This window comes from Brachyistius frenatus, unplaced genomic scaffold (genome assembly GCF_029030835.1).
Source record: "Brachyistius frenatus isolate BFR_SWC_R1_liver_20210118 unplaced genomic scaffold, ASM2903083v1 Contig_72, whole genome shotgun sequence".
In the NCBI taxonomy this organism is placed as follows: Eukaryota; Metazoa; Chordata; class Actinopteri; family Embiotocidae; genus Brachyistius; species Brachyistius frenatus.
This window is the reverse complement of record NW_027210671.1, coordinates 435,135-455,190: the sequence shown is the minus strand read 5'-3', so window position 1 is coordinate 455,190 and position 20,056 is coordinate 435,135. Positions and strand designations below refer to the sequence as shown.

General features: G+C 38.8%; 1 protein-coding gene across 1 annotated transcript; it reads right to left on the bottom strand.

Annotated features, from left to right (window-relative positions):
- Positions 1-213: 213 nt before the first annotated feature.
- lifra (LIF receptor subunit alpha a) lies at positions 214-19,847 on the bottom strand. The gene is made up of 18 exons (XM_069707737.1): positions 19,717-19,847; positions 13,307-13,506; positions 12,982-13,118; positions 12,294-12,447; positions 11,756-12,031; positions 10,281-10,407; positions 8,725-8,861; positions 8,396-8,538; positions 8,100-8,253; positions 7,750-7,814; positions 7,173-7,404; positions 6,730-6,915; positions 5,980-6,081; positions 5,710-5,856; positions 5,354-5,491; positions 4,939-5,032; positions 4,644-4,710; positions 214-4,514 (listed from the first exon to the last, which is right to left on the bottom strand). Exons 2-18 carry the CDS (start codon positions 13,398-13,400, stop codon positions 3,828-3,830), a joined length of 2,940 nt encoding a protein of 979 aa, XP_069563838.1. The 5' UTR covers positions 13,401-13,506; positions 19,717-19,847; the 3' UTR covers positions 214-3,827.
- Positions 19,848-20,056: the final 209 nt, after the last annotated feature.

Genomic DNA, 20,056 nt, shown 5'->3' with positions numbered 1-20,056 from the left:
TTTTTTACCTGTGCAGGTCGACAGGAACGAGAGTATTTTTAGTGACACTTACAGCCATCTTTCACAAATTAGACAATCATTTAAAAAAAAAACATAACTTAAACAGGACTGAAAATGATCTTCACAGTAGTATTTGGCACATTGATAATTGCAAATGGTGATTGAAGTTTATTCAAAAATACTTGAAAAAGAGAATACTGTCAAACTGTCAAGTGGCGAGACAAATCACTTTATTGCCTTTAAACAAGTAGCATTTCAGTTGTTATTAGTGTTAACATTTATTTATTCACTCAGAGGCATTTCACTGTCTATTTTCATTCAATCAATGATAAAATAATCTGCAAAATATCATAAATTTTAAAGCATATTCAGAAATGAAGGCCTTTTTCAGTTGCATAATACCTCAGTTATGTTGTCATGCTCAACATTAGTCAGTGTTAGTGTTATAAAGCTACAGGGTAACATAAACATGGATTTCAAGGGTTTATGAGCCTCGATTTTGTAGTAATAGTTTATGCAGCATGCATCGATTTCACAAAAAATCTAGGGTCAGAAGCAGCTGTATAAACTATAAAATTGTAACATTCTTCAGAGTAAATATATGCTCCAAATATAAATGTGGATGGACAGACAGGAAAATTGCATGCCAGCAGTTGCCACGTATGCACGGTGAGTACTGTGATCCTAGTTATACTGTCTCTGGCAAAGCGACACCGCTGTGATTAGGTAGCAATGCAAAGCAAGCTAATCTAACTAAACAAGATCACAATTCTAATGCAGTTTACATGGTTTATCAGAAACACTTTCTATGTATTTAAGCTAACAACAAATATACATTTTAATAGAAGTCTATACCTTGTATCATCCACACAAAAATTAACCTTTTTTTTCTCTCTCAATAAACCTGGTTAGTCATCGTTATAGTATTGGGAATACAACCCCATCTAAAACATGTGGTTTTGTATTGTAAGAAGGAAACAACTGAAAGACAATCACAATTATGTACAGTTAGTTGCATAAGGAAGATTTGGAGGAAAATAAAAAGGTGCCATTTTGTTGATTTATATCAACAAATCTTGTAACACGTAATCTTCAATGCTCTGCTTGTATAAGAAAGCACACTTCAAAAGAAAACAATTTGCAGCCATGTTTAAATACTCAAAACTATATTCACCCTTTGCAAGTGCCTTGAAGCAACTACTGATCTCACCTAATGCAAAGTTGTTGGTTCACATTTTCCTCAATTTGACTGGTTTAAGGTGTGGACTTTTCTCCACCAATTCAAATTCAAATCAGTTTTTTAAGACAAAGAATGGGAGGATATATTTTTCTCAGTAGTCAAAGACGGCTGACTGCCTGTATGTTATCAGTTCATCTGTGAAGACATCCATTATAGTTCATCCAAGTCATAATCCATGTCACAGTAGTTTTACTTAAAGCTTGTTGGCTGGAGGCACGTAGAATCAATAGACCACAGTCTGCTATGCAGGCAAGTCAAGACGTAACTCTACAAACTACAACAAAAAACAAAACAAAACAAAAAACAATAAAACAGAAGTCTACTCACTTAGTATGTCAAAGACTAAACTTTGTATACTAACTTTTGGAAAGCCTCGTCAATGGTACTTCCTCAACACAAACACAGTACCAGATCTTCTTCATCATTATGGAAAAGCTCAAGTGCTTTCTCCTGATCAAGTTAATTTTTCCTAACTTTTTGACCAAAAAAAGCTAAATTATAGCCTTTATGGAAATTCTCATTTCCCAATATACGCTCTCCCCTTGGTCCCTTTTTCCAAACCTAAAAGTTACTTCAACTAAAAATTTGCATTGGACAGATGGTCACATTAAAAAAAAACAAAAAAAAACTTGAAATGTAGTGTAGACTTAGATCTTCCTAAAATTAAACAAGCCTAATAAAACTGGGGTGACGGGCTTTTCCATATAAATTAATATTCATAACATTAAAGCCTTGCCAAACAAGTTAACACAGTGCCGATTAAGCATCTCCCCACCAGGTATATGAGAGCGTTTTTCAATCTGGTGTCTGGTGAGACAGTTTAGTGCTGGCCAGATCAATGAATAGGGCAGAGCATGGTAGAGACTTACACCGGCCGAGTTGGCTAACTTGTGGTTTTGCCCTTTGAATAGGGCTCAAATATTTCAATCGTGTGGCTCCTTTGGACTTTCCAAATGTTATCGGAGTAAATGGATCAAATTCTGATAGTGAAACGAGTCATTAGCTGGTGGTTGTGAGGCTTAAAAACAAGTCATCCATCAATTTACAGCATCAATAGTAGCAACTTGAGTAGGCCTCAGCACAGCCTATGAATTAAGTGTGTGTTAACAGTGTTGTTGTAATCACTCTCACACTCTCACAGGGAGACAAAAGTTCCGCACTGCAGATTTAAAAGCATAGCTAATAAATATCCGTTTCACAACTGCCCAACTCTGGGCTTGAAAATAAAACAACCAAAGAATTCTTGGTTTCGCATCCACACAAATAAACTGAGAAGGCTAAGTAACAATAATTATAATGTAGCCAAGGCAAACCAATCCACTCACTAAAACTGATGAAAAGGGACACACTTTGTAGATTACACTCAGTGCCAGTGGAATCTAGAGTAAATGTCCAATAATGCATTTTTCAGTTAAATTCTGAACGTCATTACTGAGATATTTTCAACAAACATTTTAGAGTAAGGCAGTGTGTGAATGGTGCTACAGTGCAAATCAGTGGAAGCATATTTATAAAGGCTATTTAAACACCTTAATTACCCACCAGCGTTAATTCTATTAAAAAAAAAAAAAAGAAGCCTAATACAATTCATCAACGTTATGATTGACTGCACGACAAAAAGCATCAAAAAAAGGACACTGGCCTTACTGTGAAATGTGTTTAACAAAAAAATAAACTCTGGTTAAACTGGTTAAGGAAGACAAAAATAAACACTCAAAAGTAACATTATAGTGTTTGTTCATTAAATTACATCAGTTTGTACTCATGTTCTAGCTTATATCAGTGTATATCCAGTGGGCTTGTCACCCACACAATTCCAGACCATAGTAGAAAGCACAACTCCTGTATCTGTGTAAAATAATGACTGTTTTCACAAGTGCATCTTTCAATAAACATCTCACTACTCATTATATTTTCAGAGGTTCATCAGCCGTCATAAATCAGGCAAGACTACGGACCAACACAAGACATCGATACTGTAATGGGAAGGACATTGTCTGTCTACATAGCAATCTTTTGAAATTGTTCTTTTGTAGTGTTTGTCCAAAAACTGTCTGTATTTTTGTGATGCCTTCATTGGGTTTAAAACTTTCTTGCTTTCAGTTCTCTTCTGCGGTGTAGTGATGTTCACGTCACGAAAAATAAAAACATCTGAAATGCAAGCTACAGATTGCACACGTTCAACTGAAACACAGGAAATGCCATCACGAAATGCCCATTACAGTGTGTCACGGAGAAGCCAGTCAGAGGATCCAACAGCCACCGGGTTTCCAGGGGGTGCAATAAATATGGTGGACAGAGGTATGAATAGAAATGTTTTGATATATAAATATACAGATTTGGATTTATAATATTTGCACGAAAGAGAAAATAACTAGATTCTTTATGTTTGGTATAAACACCTTAAAAAGCATTATTTACCTGCTGCCAAAATGCAACTGTAATAATGTAGTGCTACATCTAAGGGGATGTTTACCTCAGCCATACGAGTTAAGTGTGTAGATACATGACACTAGTAACGGTGATGAGTGGGACAGTTTTATGTTAACCCCCTGGCCTGGCTGCTAGTAGTGACACAGAGATCATATCATGGTTTTGTGGATGACAGCAGGTTTGTGAACCAGGTTGCTGCCGATGACGACAGCTGTCGTTTCTCCTCTTCGTGCTCCTCTCCATCAGGGAGGAGGAACTGAGTGGAAGCAACAGAAGTCGGGGATCCAAGCGAGGGTGCCAGGCTGCCTCTTTCCCCAGCCTCCATAGGGGAGTCCAAATGCCAGGAGCTCTGAGGTTTGTAGCCCCCAGCACTGGCAGCCTGGGGCTCTAAGAAAGGCTCAAGTGAAGCTAGGCCCATGTCTTCATTAGGGGCTCTAGGCTGCATTTGGGGCCGGTAACCTCCTCCTCCTCCTTCCCCACAGCTGAAAGAGTGATCAGCCTGGGGTTGTTGGCCTTGTGGATCCACCTGGAAGACCAAAGAAGACCCAGAAGTCTGGATCCCAGTATATGTCACATCGGTGTGTGCCGAATCTAAAGAAGACGCAGAAGAAGCAGAAGAGTCTGGAAAACGCGGTCTTATGGGACGCTCATCTACCACTTGATTGTAGTAGCGTAACGATGTCGGCTCATCTGTGTCAACTGGCTCATCTCCTATTCCCTGCCCATCGTCATCTTCATCCTCTTCTGGAATGACGACTAGAGCTTCTTTACTACAATCCCAGTCCGGCTTCTCTACAATATGGACCATGCTGTGGGGAGATGGCTTCACATCCAACGGCCCCTGAAATTGAACACTTTACACTTAGTCATAGTCTTATCGCCAGATATGATCAAACTGCATAAAACTATGGACTGGTCAGTCATAAGCACACAATAAGTTCAGTCAGACTGTATTAAGCTGATACTGCACCTGTGTCCTGGACCAATCACTGGGCAGTTTGGGCTCAGGGATGTCTGGGTAGAATGCCTTTTTTACCCTAATAAAAGCAAGATGTTACTTGTAACATACATTATCAACAAGGGCCTAAACAAATTCAAATAAATCCCCGAATAGCCCCTCTTTGATACAAAATAAACTGAAGCTTATAGACAGTTTTCACCAGCTATGTTTAGAAATGTTGCTTTACATGTACTTGTTAGGTTATTCATGGAACACACAAAAATAAGCGCGAGAAAGACACAAGATATGAGTACAAGAGTCTCACCATTTCCTCTTCTTGTAGCAAATGAAGGTGACAATGATCAGTAATGAGGCAATGATTCCCAAAGAAGCCAAGATTTCCAGAATCAGCCAATCAGCTGTCAGAACAGAACAATAGAAATATTAGACTTGAAGCAAGATGATTTACATTTCATTAGAAATCACTACAAAAATTGAACCCAAGCAAGAATCTGTAAGGCTATATATATATATATATATATATAAATACACACACACACACACACACACACACACACACACACACACACACACACACACACACACACACACACACACACACACACACACACACACACACACACACGCACACAAGTACATCTCCTGTAATCTCAAATAGTGGTAATACAATTTAAAAATAATCATAATGATCAGTCGTAGCTATACACATGTTTACATACTGTATGGCTCCAGCATTATGGAGGCAGTGGTGCCTGTATCCTCGCCTGCGGAAGTGTAGGCCTTGACAGTAAATTTATAGGAACCCATAGGAAAACCCTTTACGATGTAGTTCCTCGTTCCTAGATCTGACATATTGGCTGTTCAGAGGACAGGGCACAAAAAAGGACAGCAAAGTGATAGAAGAAGCAGAAAACAAAAACAAAAAGAGGAGAGGGAGCAAGGAATAGGAAGTTTTGTGAGAATACAACTTATTTAGATAAATCTTGTAATAATAGAATTATACATGTTTCTTTTTCCTTTTTCAAGCACTGCACTGTAACAGCTGTTAACAGAGGTGGCATGTCAGAATATTTACCGAGAAGTGTGAGCTGAGAGCCATTACTCATGTAGACGTTGTAGCCCAGGAGGAAGCCTCTTCTGTCGGGCAGTGGAATCTCTCCCCAGGTAAGGACAATATCAGAGGCATGCTGACTGCTCCACAGAGGGACAGACCTGGAGGGGACTGTGGGAACCGCAAAGCAGGGAGGAAAGAAAACGACAAGAGCACTTAAAATGCAGCATATGATTGTTGAAGTCACTTTTCTTTTTAAAAGGATAATCTTTCCACATGTAGTGCTATCCTTACCCAGCTCCCGTGTGTAACCCTGCCAGTGCTGCAGCAGTTCTGGGGAATCTGAGGGGCAGCTGTACAGGGAAAAGATGTATCTCACTCCAGGCTGGAAGTTAACTGAAGGCAAACAAAAAAGCAGATATTAGAGATTAAAATTGTGCTTTAAGTGTGTGAAGGTGAAAATCCTGTTAATCTTAAAATTACTATCGACAGCCAAGAACAGCAGAGGACTCTAGCCCCTTTTCCACTACTTGGTATGGCTCAACTTGACTTTATTGGTTTTCTAGCAGAAGTTGTGGATAGTACCCGGTACCTATTTCAGTATCACCTCGGTAAAAGTTCTACATGGGCTGAGCTGATACCAAAAAAGGTGATATAAAAACAGGGAAGACCACTGATTGGTCAGAAAGAGTTGTATCTAGAATTATCACTCACGGGGACATCCTACACAAACCCGCTGTTGATGAAGCCAAGTTACCATACCAAACATAATTTTTCTTTTTTTATTTCACTGGACTACTTGATAAAATATCAACACTGAAAACCCCGCTGTGGTCACTTAAGGGGGTACAGACGTTCTGTTTGGTTGGGGATGAAAAATTAATTGCATGTGTATAGTGTGTAAGATGACATCACAGTAACTTCAGTCCAGAAAGGTACCTGGTACTGAGTTGAGTAGAGTTGAGCTGAACCACTACCATGTAGTGCATTTTAAATATGCTGAGAACAATATTCTGTTTTCACAGACTGACATGTCTTGCATACCTGACTCAATGGAGACATTAGTGTTTCCAGCAGCCACCTTGATCCACTCCACAGGACAGTCATGTGTGCAGGAGGCATCATGCCATTGCACCACATAACTGCAGGTGGTATTGACATTGCTCTGCCAGAATAGAGGGAAACCTTTTTCTGTATAAACTATCCTGGACACAGCACGAGGGTCCACAACTGGAAAGAAGAAAATATGCATATGTAGAATCTACAAGTCTTAATATTTTACGTTTATAAGATAGTTCTCTGTTGCATTTAATCTGTCGAGGAAGACAATTGTTTCAAAATCTCAATGCATAAAAGTCTAATTGATTAAGCTGACTGTCTCTTAAACTTGTGTTTTGAGAATAAGCAAAGTAACCACTTTTTGCCTTCTTACAACTTTTATATACGCTAAACATCCCACACACCCTCGCCCCCACATTTCCTCATACCTGTCAGACGTAGACCCACACTTGCAGGTTGAGACGTCCCCTTGATGTTCTTTGCAATAACAGTTGCTATGACCTTGCTGTCACTGCTGAAGGAAGCCATTTGTGTGAGGTTGACAAGCACAGCATGAGTATCTGCTGACAAGATTTCTGTGTGCTGTAGATTTTCTTCAGGGTTCCAGAGAGTAACCTCATAAGCTTTGATCTGACCGCGGCTCTGTCTACGTGTCAGAGGCTAAAAGAAATCAAATGATAGGGAAAGAAGTGAGGACAAGTAAAGACAGAAACTATTTTAATCCAACTGTTCCTTATTAGATATTCAGAGTATATAGTCACAACAGATCAAACGTCATTATGCGACAATGGTGAAATAGATTTTAAGGAGGAAGAAGCTGCAAAGACTAAAACAGAAGACAGGCAATGCACTTGTGCTCCATGATTGCGGCTTACAGCATGTAAACATGATGGAAATCCGAGCTTTCCACAGTAAAAAAAAATACAGCATAAAACAGATTGTTGATTGTAAATCTACAATCTAAATTTAAAACAACTCGAATCAAAGATTAAAAAAAAAAATTACCTTCCAAATGACCTGCCCAGTTTTGTCTTTGTTCATCCACATCCACACATCAGGGGCATCTGGAGCTGATGGAGGACAAAACACATACAAGTGAAATGAAATATGGCACCACTGTGTTGATTCATTATTACAATCAAGTGACAATCAAGTGATTACTGGCAACAAGTCATTAAATAAGAAATGCAGGGGGCATCCAGGTAGTGCACCAAACAATGAATGAGTTCAACAACCATAACTACTGATAGATTACTGAAAGAAAATAATTATTAATTCCAGATATATTTTACTGATGTCTCTGTTAAATTTTTTTTTTTTTTTTTAAATCATCATCATCATGAAAAAGCCTTTACCATCAGTGTTAGTCTTGAAGGAAACTGGTTTGCTCCAGTTTCCCCACTTCCAGAAATTCTTCTGGGCACCACAGCGGACTTGAATGCTGTAATCCTCATTAGGCTGCAGGTCTGACAGAACCACGGACTGCAGACCCATGCCAAAGAAGACACGCTGGACACAAACATCAGACTTTATTAACGGTTTTGTATATTTATGGGTAACACAAATGAGAAAAAAATGCCAATGTAAACTCACATTTGTTGAAGGGATACTGACTGACATACTGTATACCCACAACACACAGACAACTCACTTTTGTTTTGTTCTCCCGGGTGGTAAGCTCTACCTGGCAGATGAGATCAAGGGAGGAATAGCTGCTGTAATTCCACTTCCACAGCACAGTGGCATTCCAGGCATGGACAACAGAGCTCAGATTAACTGGTGGCACCGGACACACTGAGGAGAAAGGGTGAAACAACATAGGTTTAGTGGACAGCGAAACATATTTTAGGCTCATTCCAATTGTATTTTTCTGATTTACCTTCTTTTGAAAGTTCCGATAAAGATGGATTTCTAAAAATATATTTTAATGGTGTGTGTATTTGTGCAGTGATGGTGAAAAACTAAGGTTGAGCCACCTACCTCTGTGACTGAGTTCAGCAGAGTCAGTGAGGCTGTACTGACCAAGAGGATTCACCGCTACCAGTGTCCAGTTACCTTCCCACTGGGCCACACTACACTCTTTCGGTTTCTCCTGTGAGATGTCCTGAGTACAGTGCCTACAAACAAAACACAAAAAAATAAAGAGCAGACTCCTGAAGAGCGTGACAATCAAAACAGACACTTCAAATAACATATCACAATCTAACCTACAAAAGAAGACACAGGCCCTCACACATTCTGACCAGCCCCTTTAGAGACCATTCCTGTAAAAGGTGTGGCACACAGCCAATCCACCATCAAACGGACACACAGAAGCTAGTGGTTACTTAGACTAAGTGCTTTATATTTGATGTCTTCCTCTCCCTCTGTTGGTTCACTTTTTATTTCCAGAAAACACTTTTTACAGAAAAGGCAGGGCGATCTATCACAAATAATTTAGAGATTTTATCTCAGGCACAAAGAGATACAGTACAATCACTCTAACAGCCAGACAACAACAACGAAAATCATCATTCAATTATTACCACCTCTGTTCCGGCCCATTATAACTTTCTACTGAGACATATATACTTGATGATTGTTTCCTGTTTTAAAGTGTTTTGGATCTAAGTGAGATACACAGAATGTGGCACTCTTTGTTCTCCAAAGCTCTTCAAGATGCTAAAATGCTTCATTGTACCCAATTTGGGAGAAGTGCAGTTCAGAAATTTTTAGAAAGGCTCAAAAGTCTCAGTGTCAACTATTATTTAACTATAAAGTAGGTTATTCACTCTCTCATTTATTTATTTTTTATTAGGTGGGAGTAACCCCTTTCAAAATCTTACACAAGGCTGCACATCATTCAGGACAGCTCGATTTATTATATATTTAAATCCTCTAAAGTGTCCCTTATCCATAAAAACAAAGGTTGCTCAAATGTGGGTTTGCTTTTTCACACAGAAATTAGGCTTGCACTTGAGAGGTTAAACAGATTTCACACCAAATATTTTTGGTATAGTTTCCAATTTCCCATTTGTTGGTTTATTTAGCTGGTGTGAAAGCAATCAAGCGAAAGACCAAGACAAGATGGTGGGACTGGTTCCAACTAAAGGCTCTTTTAAGTTGATGGTCTGTCCTTGTGAACACATAAAATCTTGGTTGCAATCTGTACCAGAGTGTAAAACTTGGTTTTAAGGCATGTCACATTGTGTGCTGGACACATGGTGAATTGTAGCACTGTGAAAACTTGATCATACATTTTTCCGTTGGCTCGCTCTGCTATTCTGCCATCAGTGGACTCGTCAAACAGTGTAATCTAGGACCACATTATGACAGCACATAATGTGGCTTAAGCAAGAACATGACATTGCTGTTAAATATTGTTCTCATTAGAAATCAAATTCCTAATCAAATTAGAGTTTGTGTTCTATGCCATGTACTTTCTGTAGCATGCTTCGTGTGAATGGGTGGGTGTGTTGTGTTCTGCAACCTAACAGTTTCTGACAAAGTCAGATTTTTAAAAGTAAGTTTCTATGTTTGTGAGTGTGACTTTGCACCTGTTGTTCACAGAATAGCGTGTTCCTCGTTTGCCATACAAATGAGTGTCTCGTCCTTCATTCCACTGGCACACAGCTGAGACCAAGTCATGAGTCTCACACACAAAATGACTGGGGAGTGGAGGATCTGTGGATGGGAACAACACATGAAAGCTTACATGCTTAGTCAATTAAATATACAAGTAAAAATGTTAAAATATACAAATAATTAAAAAAGACATTTAAAAAGTACAATATGCAAGATTTTTACTTTAAAACATAAAACAAATATTCACAAAAGGTGAAGAAATAGCAGTTTGGATCTTATGTCAAAGACATGTATTGTATTGTGTTGTACAGATGTTCACAGATGTTAGCATGCTAACCAGCTAACCCCGGCTCATGTCGTCTCATAATACCAATTTGTTCCACAATATGGGATAGTAAGTAACTGTAATGTCCAGTCTCCCCTCAGTCCAACATGAGAGGAGGAAGAAGTGCTGTATTCTAACTTAAAATAAATGGAACTGTAAAAACAACAAATGCTCAAAGTCTTGGCAAAATAGAATCACAAGAAGGGTTAACATTGGTGTTGATTTCCACTGCGACAGCTTTTGGCGAGTAAACGAATGAAGTTTAATGATGAACTCACAACATTTCTTTAAGACTGGTAAGTAAACTGCTGTTAATGCTAACGGTGGCTATATAGATAGTTTTTTTTTTAACGTATAGTTAAGCCATAACCTTACTGATAATGTTAATATGTTAGGTTAGCTGTTTGCTGATACACAGTTAGACCAGCTGTATGTGACTAACTCAATGTGGAAACACACCAGGTGTACTGACCTTGTTTAGACAATTCATAACGGATTTTTAGAGTAGCCAATGACAAAAAAACATACTAAAACAAAAAAATCCACCTTCGCTCAAAACAGAAATATGCAAGCTATAATATAAACTATAAGCTTAACCAATCGTCCTTATTTTCAGGTGGATCCATAATTATATCTTGCTGAAACTTTGAGACTCACACAGAGGCCAGACTGTCTGAATACTACTATGACTCACTATTGCCTCTGAACGTACAGTGGTATCACTTAATCTTGCGTATTGCTTCATTAAAGACATGCTGTGGAATAATATTTTCCATGCATCACCAGTAAGAACAGTAAGTTATACCCCATAATATATCATTACCACCAACAAAAGGTTTGTTAAAGAATCTTTTTTGATAAACAAACTCTTGCTAAATTAATAAAGTGAAGGGATAATAAATAAAGGGATTAATAAATTAATAAAGGGATAATAAAGGGATTAATAAAGTGAAATAAAAATAAATAATTAGAAGCTGTACAAGCTTTCACTAACCCTTTCAGTAAAAATACATAATTTCAAAGTCTGAAAAACTAAGTTCCACTGTCTCTCACTCCAACAACATTCAACGATATTAGAAATTCCAACTATTCCAACTCTTGTTTCCCCCGCATTCAACTTACATCCAACAAATATGACCGCTCCAGTCAGTTCCATCATCTGGTTTGCGTAACAAAAGACGTTGGTTCCCGTCCTGCCAGATGGTCCCTGGCTGACCACTGAAGTGGCATAACTGCGCCTGCTGAGTCGAGTCACATTCATGACGGTCATGCTGTAGCGGATACGATCAAAGCCTTTCCCCTCTTCCACAATGCAACAGAAGCTGTTGTTGGCCCCCGCAGGTACAATCCTGTCCTGTGGGTACATCTGGAAATCTTTATTGCTGGGGAGATCTCTTCCTGAAAAGAAAAAGTGGTGAAGAAGGAATTAAAAACTAAAGGAGAGAGTAAGGTATGAATAAAGATCTTCTTTTTTTTTTAATGTACAAAAGAAAGTCATTTATTTGGCCTAAAAGAGAGATTCCATGGAGGAAAATAATTCAAATTAGAATTGGCTTTATAAAATAAATGTGTATCCCAAAGCAACAAGTAAGAAGTATTTATGTTTCTCTAATTACTGGTGTTCTATAATATACATGTGTGTAATTACTGTCCCTCTGACCTTGAAGTATCTCAGTGTTGCTCCATGCACTTGTTGTATGTCCATCTCTTGAGCGGAGTTTGATTGACAGCGAGGTACACTCCAGAGGTTCAACTGAAGTCCAGTTCCACTGGTGTCGACCACTCACCTGATTCACTGTCGCAAACACTGTGTCCTACAGATAATCCACAGAAAACTGAGTGAGGGACTGGACCACAACAACATGGAGCTGGTGGACGATTGTTGGTGACAGTCATAACTCAAGCAGGAAAATAAACAAACTGCTCTGAATTATTGTATGCATAACCTATGACATACTATAAAATCAAATAATCCATTACAGCAAAACGCGCTGCGGATGCCATTGTACTAAATTTGACCGACAAATTGTCCAGGCTGTTAGATCATCAGTATTTTCTTATTGCAGATATATCATTATCAGCATACAGAATGTGTCAGCTGCTAAATGGTAAGAGATTCAAGTACATATATGCTAAAGATAGCTTTTTGAACCAGTGTCCCCATTATATAGTCCCTCCACCAGAAAACCCCGTTATATTTATTTCTTGACTGCAATTGTTTAAACAAATGTAATGGGCCCATAAAGGTAAGGATACAGCTACTTTCACGAGAATGTATTCAACTTGCAATTTAACTATATAATAATTAAAACCTTAGAAAGAAGTGACCAAAAAAGGAGTGCTCTTACATAGCAGACAGTTTCATTGAATTCAGTTCTTAGGATGATGAGGTCAAAGGTCGTGGCTGCTCCCCCCAACCAGGATATGGATAGTTGCTGTGTACCCATGTTGGCTGACAGGCTCACCTGCTGGGGTACAGTAAGGACTGGGGAAAAATAAAATAAAAATCAGGACAGGATTTAGTGATCACATTATACATACCTTAAATCTAAAAGATGTAAAAGATTCCATTCTGCATCCATATTAAATACTGTCAACATCACATGCATTCAGCTGACTGATTTATTCAAATGTTAAGGGTGGAATTTTCCCTTAATGTAGTTTGGTTCTTACCAATGTTGGCATGAGTGTGTACAGCCGAGAGTCCCAGGAGAGTACAGACGAGCCAGAGAGGCTTCGAGCTGAGACTGACACATAAGTGTGGCATGGTTGTCAACTGGCCAAGTGACTGTCTGCAGATCCTACAGTGATTGTGGTCTCCACTACATCGACACCCTGCTCGACATCTTGAGAAGACGCAGACAGAGGAAGTCCTTTTGGAAAAGACAGCAGAACACAGAACATTTTTTTAAATGTTAGGTGAAAATAATAAGAGATTTGTTAAAACAGAAAAAAAAAAAAAAAAGTAAATCTATTTTGGTCAAATAAAACTCCTTGACTCGCATGCTGCTGGACTGTGAGCTGTTGAGGGCCGTTGTGAGACCACAGAGCTCTCCTTGGAGTCACGCAAACACAATGTTTTATTCATGAAATATTCTAGCATGTTTTCATGAAATGGTTCTTAGGTTTGCTTCTGTCACTGCTGGTTTCAGGGGAGGAGATGCTATCTGTCCAACTGTTTTGAATTTCTGCAATGATTCCCTTATGAATGCATGAATGCCAAAACTAGAGATACCACTGCCAGGAAAAGCCCAAATTCACATCAACACAAGAAAACTACATTCTAGCAACTGCTCTCAGGCCAGATGTCGAAACACACAAGCCAGTGTGCTGTTTACATAAAGCTTTCTAGCCGCTATTCCAGTTCACCTGTCCACTTCTCAGCTTGGGTAGTTTTTAAATGTGGAAGGCTTATTTATGCTGCGTATCTGCTAACACTTTTATATTAGTGGAATAGCTACGGAGATCAGGCAGACGGTCACAGTACAGCTGGATACAAAGACAGCTGACAGCTGTGGGACCAAACTGATGAACTCGTACATGACGCCTGATGTAAACCAGTTGGAACTGCCCCTGCGCTTAACAGGCGCTTGCGCAACTAATCTTGCCTCACACGTGCCAGCACATTCTTAGTATCATTTCAGTATCAAAATATATCCTCTCAAATACATGTGTAAGCAAAAGTATACCGTGCTGGCAAACATCAGGGTGAGAGAAAGGTTTCTACAGAAATAAATGTTACACTTGACCAATTACTTGCCCTTCAGACACAAACACTGCTATTTCGAAGTGGCTCTGTGCAATAATATGGTGGAAATCACATACACAAATTTTATTTCCTGGAAAAGATAATTACTAAAGATAGTTCCATGTAATTACATGGAACTATCTTTTCCAGGAAAAAATTTCATCCACCAACATAACCTGATTACCTTGAATGGAAAGTCACAGTGTACCAAATTATACTGTCAACACACCACCTCTCACAGGCACCTCTAACTCAAACATCATATACACTCAACCTGCTTACTGACTGCGGCTGGCTGTCCGATATAAAAAAAAAAAAGAAAAAGAAAAAAAAGAAAGTGTTTACAGCAGTTACAGTAAACAGGCCAAATATCTGAGATTTAACTGTTGGCTGGTCTGGTGAAAAAAGGCCATTTAAATATGTTTCCTTGGGCTTAAGGAGACCGAGATGGACATTAATCACCATTTTCTGAGATTTAGACATGTTGAGAAAATCTAGCCCCAACTACAAATTAAATCAAATACTTACTACATAGGATTAGATTTAAGACAATTGTAATAGTAATACTGCAACACTAATGCAATAAGGGGGATACAAATGACCTAGTACAAGATACAAAGTGTTTCAAATTTGGCATCCTGAAACGACATTAGCGAGATGGGATATACAAGATCAAGACTCAGCTTGCACTGTACATTACGTGACTGTAATTCTCTCGAAAAACAAAAAGTCGACATGCCTTCATACACAAAATGAAACACTGCAACTTTTATTATAAGCCTTTTCCTTGACGAGCCTGTGTGTGCATGTTTGTGTATATAATTATCTGCTTTTGTGTGCTTAACTGTCACTGAGACGCTGCGGCGCAGTTCGTCTGGTTTCCCTCGAGACAAGCAGGGGCACGCCTCGAGCAGCTTGGTACAGTGGCTTGATAAATCGATGCTCTCAAGAACAACCAAGCCCATTACAGCAACAAAACAACCTCAACGATAAATCCGCAGACACCCAGAAAACACACATGCAAAGCCTGTTTTGTGTAACTGAAACAACAAGTCTCACCCAAACCTGAAACATCATAGTGAAATAAGTAACACTGTCTGCAACGCAAGCAGTATGACAGTACAGCAGGATGCTGATATATCCTGAGCAAGTTATTTCATTTATCATATATGTGATCACTGCAAACAAACTATGATTCAAACAAGTCCAACAGTTATATTTAATAGAAAACAAGATAGCTGAAAGCTGTCTATTCATCCTTAAAATGGTAACAAAACACACTGCAAGAATCAAACTGCTCTCCTGGCAGCTTTACTTTCTGAGACCACACAAACAAACACACTGATTTCAGAAGAGTACACTTGCATATAGAGTGGGAGGATGTGAATACTTTTCTGTTTTTCATTCACAAACCCCATTTAGTTTAGTTTCATTTTCATCCAGTGTCTGGTGAAAGAATGAAAATACAGAGATATAATCTAATATTCAAAACAAGGCATACAGAAGATTTGAAAAACAATTCTCTGTAGCTCAAATACAAAATCTATCAAGGAGTATTTGAAAAACTATTAGTCGAAGACTATTAGTATTATAAGGAAAAAGACAATGGCACAGCAAATTAGGCGACAATATGTACATGACAATTTGTTTTCCATCATCGAGACTAAATGAATCCATTCAGAATATCTTGGAAACAGTTTGTCTGGTACATTATGATATTTGATGTCCTCTAGATGAGATTGTAGCAGTAGGAGGAATTTTCTTTTAGTTCTGGCTCTTTAAGTGGTTTAATATGTGTTTTTTTTACAAGTTGTTACTCAGCCATGAAGCCTACATGGATGAACTTTGAGGTCAGTTGCTCATTTTGCACGGTAAATGCCTTTTTCTTTTACTTTAACAACTGGAGGCCTGTTGATGCAAAATAACACAAACACTGCAGAGTCTTGGACCAGCTGCTATTTCTGAAGCCGAAAAAGCAAACTAAACTTAATAGTCTTCATGTGATTTCTTTATTTTGATTTGGTTAACAAGAAAATCTGAACACCTCTGTTAACCCAAGTGTGGTCTCTCCACAGTTGGCTAGCATTTAACAAGTCTTCAAGTGTGTTCCTGCCTTAAAAAAACATTACCTTCAGATGAAATGTAGAGTCATGGCTCAACATAGATACAGCTGTGTGGAGTCAAGGTTTCACACACGAATGTGCCTGCACCAAAATGGCTTCTGAGCCTTGTAGGTCCCCACATGAAAAGAGCAGTTACATGTTTTAGAGGTCCAGGATCCTAAATTATTCTTCAAACTTTAACGACTGAACGACTGAAACGTTTTACAACCTCCCATACGTATTCTACGACCCCTTCAGCCCTGAAATGAAAAAAAAGAAACCCACTGTGCGCTGATGGGAAGCGAGAAAAACAGCTGTAGATTCTGGGAAATCTCATCAAGAAACTGATAGCTACACCAACACACAAATCAATACCTCTCTGCTGGGCTCTGGTCCTTGTCCTTGCAGCAGTAATAAATGGGACCACAAACTACAAAAACCACAAGGATATTGTTGTTACTTAAAAACCAAGCCTAAACCTCAACTGTATATGCCTGGAGCTGCCCTATTTTAGGGAAGAACAGATTCAATGAAAATACAGCAGCATGTTGTGGAGTTTGCAAACCTCTGTCCACACTGGGCTTTGACACTGTTCTGTTTGACTATTCAGCCATGTAGAACAGCTTTTTGGAGTAGGCCGTGTCCAGGAATTCTCATGTACAAAATATACTGAGCAGGACTATGATGCAATCATTTTCCTTAATCCAAATGGACTCAAAAGGCTAATTTGTCAATAGCGCTCTCCTTCTAATTATCACGGCATTAGTTGGCATTAAAGTGCTTGATCACAAGTTTCTAGAGCCCAACAGTGTTTTTAATTTGTTTTGTCAGAAAAGCTGCAGCCAGCAAAGCATAGATATTCATATGATTGTCCGTAGGAACGAAAAGTCAGATTCAATCTCCTTACTTATCTATCAACTGTTTTGACACTAGTTTCAGTCTAACAGACTTCCTTAAGTGTAAAGTGAATGCTATTCCCACAAGACCCAAAACCAGGACAAAAATAAGTATGAATTAGAGCCAAAGCCAAAATTACTCAACAATACAGCTGCTTGGAGAGAGAAGAAAAGTACTTGTGGAAAACACAATAATAACCTTAAAAAGTTTCACAACTATCTAAAAAGGAGTCAGATTGTGACAAAACGTTTTAAGTGTTGTATTGTTTGTAGGTTCCATACATATTTTACCTCAGGCAGACTTTATATTAATCGCTCAAAATAATATTTTGTATTGTTTAAAACAATAATCAAGACCTATAATAGTGTTTTCTTTAGGCAAATCAAGAAAAAAACCTGTGTCTGATCTCTGCCTACGCTCAGCAACGCTGTCATTACCCTGTCATACCATGACCACTGGGACCTAAGAAATAAGCACACAGTGGTTCTAGTGTACTATATAAGTGTGGTGACATTTTGAAACACGAGCTAAAGTTGCAGCTAATTATGTCTGACCTTTGAATGTGATGAGAGGAAGACCGGATGTGAGTGAGGGAATGGGTGAAAAACAGGGAGAGTCAACAAATGAATGTGTCCCTGTGAAACGTTGGAGCTCTGACCTCAGTGGAAAAGGGACATTCAGTCCTGAGTGTGTGTAGCTTTTGGACTTAAACCAGAACAGCATTTCCTTCCTTCCCTGCTTTTCCCTGTAAGCCATTATGAATGCAAATTCAAATCACGGAAGCTACAGGGAGTCAGAAAAAACTCACTTAAAAAAAATATACAGGTTGTTTGTGTCCAAGTTCCTCATCAAAGACAATTCAACACACACACAGTCAAAACCATGGCAGTTAACACCTCCCCCAACAGAAATATACAAACTAGTTTCACCTTTTTTTTTTGGCAGAAATGTAGCCAGGTAACTGGTTACAAAGAAAACAATTCAACAAGGCGGCTATTGTCCCATCAGCTATTATCTTATATTGAGTGGGCGCTTCATATTTATCCAGACTGGTACGGTGACGAATGTTCAGTGATTTGAATTGAGCAATAATAGAATGATGGTATATGTAGTATGAAAGTTGGCCATCTGTTTTTACAATTCACATTATATATGACTACAGCAGAATCATTCCATAAGAACATATTGAACAGGATGCAGCACAAATACCTGCTGTCCTTTCTTGCTGAGAAGACGAAGAGGAAGATTGCACCAGAGCAAAGAATGTTACAAGTATGAAGGCGTACACCGTCCTGTTTAACATTTATATAAAAATGTATAAATGTTTGCAACATCTTATAGGATTAGTTGCCAATTAGTGTAGCAGGTGCAGACACTTCAACACTAGTTAATGAATGACTGCCGAGCCAACCCTTTTAATTCACTTTCTGTCTTTCTTTTTAAGATACCATTCTGTAATGGTCTTCTGGGCCAATGTACTGAAACCAGCTACTCAATAAGGTATGTTAATACAACTTTTAAAAAAGAATCTTTGATAATATCCCCCACTCTTTTCTTGCAGAAACATGCAGTTTGTTTGCAGAGAGTAGAACAAGTCTTCTCCTGAGCATTTAGGCCATATTTGAACAAAATATTACATTTGTTCACAGTTTAGTGAACAAATTAACATGGTCCTGTCATTTTAAGACCAAGAGAGAGAACACGCAGCTACCTTGTGTATGACATTGGTTGGATAATCAACCTATTGAGACAGTATAATAAGAGCTGAGCTGAAATTCTTCAGTCTATGAACCAAACAAATACTACGAAGAACTACATCATCACACTTTACATCCCACCTTGAAGTCCTAAATACACAACAATAAAAATCAAAGGGTGTCAACAATATCATGCATCTACAATGGTCACGTGTAATAGCTATCTTTAAATCCTGACAGTGCTCTTCCAGATAAAGTGTCTAATACAGCAAGCATCCCCGACTGCATCATCACAGGTCAGTTTGCATCATTAGCATTAGCAACGGGGCAGCATGACAAGATGCCGTTACAGCAAGTCGCATCTTCGTCAACAAACAGTGGTTGTACGCGTCTTTGTGTAAATCTCAACGTCACTAAGCAGAAATTAGCTGTCAATTTCACTGCGTCTCATCCAGCGATCGCGTGTAGATGTTGGGGATAAAGTGAGCTGACGGTCACGTTAAATTTGACTTTAGACACAGGCCACCGATGTTTGGAAAAAAACAGTTAGCTTCGTAGCTGCCATCCACGAGCTCTCGTTATTGTACAGTAAAAAATAAAAAATAAAAAAAATAATAATAATAATATACCGCACTTTACCTCTGATATGTGAAGGATTTCTTTTCGGTGTTGTTTCGCGAAAATATATCCAATAAATCCCGCTTCTTAAAAACGTGGTAAATATCTTCCACGGCTAAGTGTCTTCACTAGCCTGACCCTGAGTTGCGTAGTTTGACCATTCCCAACGAATCCACGGTAGGTTGGGATTACTGGGAAACAGCAACCAGTTAGATTGACGTGTGAACTGACCAATGGGCTTCGACCAACCTGCTTCCGACCGGGAGAGGGCGTTGTCGGGCTGCGTTGACGTCACACAGGAAAGACCGTACGCATATACATAGGCAGGTAGGTATTTACTTTATTAATCCCCGAGGGGACT

Coding starts and splice junctions, on each gene's coding strand:
- lifra (XM_069707737.1), bottom strand. CDS start 13,400: ATGCCACACTTATGTGTCAGTCTCAGCTCGAAGCCTCTCTGGCTCGTC. Junction 12,032..12,293: donor CAACACTGAGATACTTCAAG/GTCAGAGGGACA, acceptor TTTTCTTTTCAG/GAAGAGATCTCCCCAGCAAT. Junction 5,857..5,979: donor GGGTTACACACGGGAGCTGG/GTAAGGATAGCA, acceptor CGGTTCCCACAG/TCCCCTCCAGGTCTGTCCCT.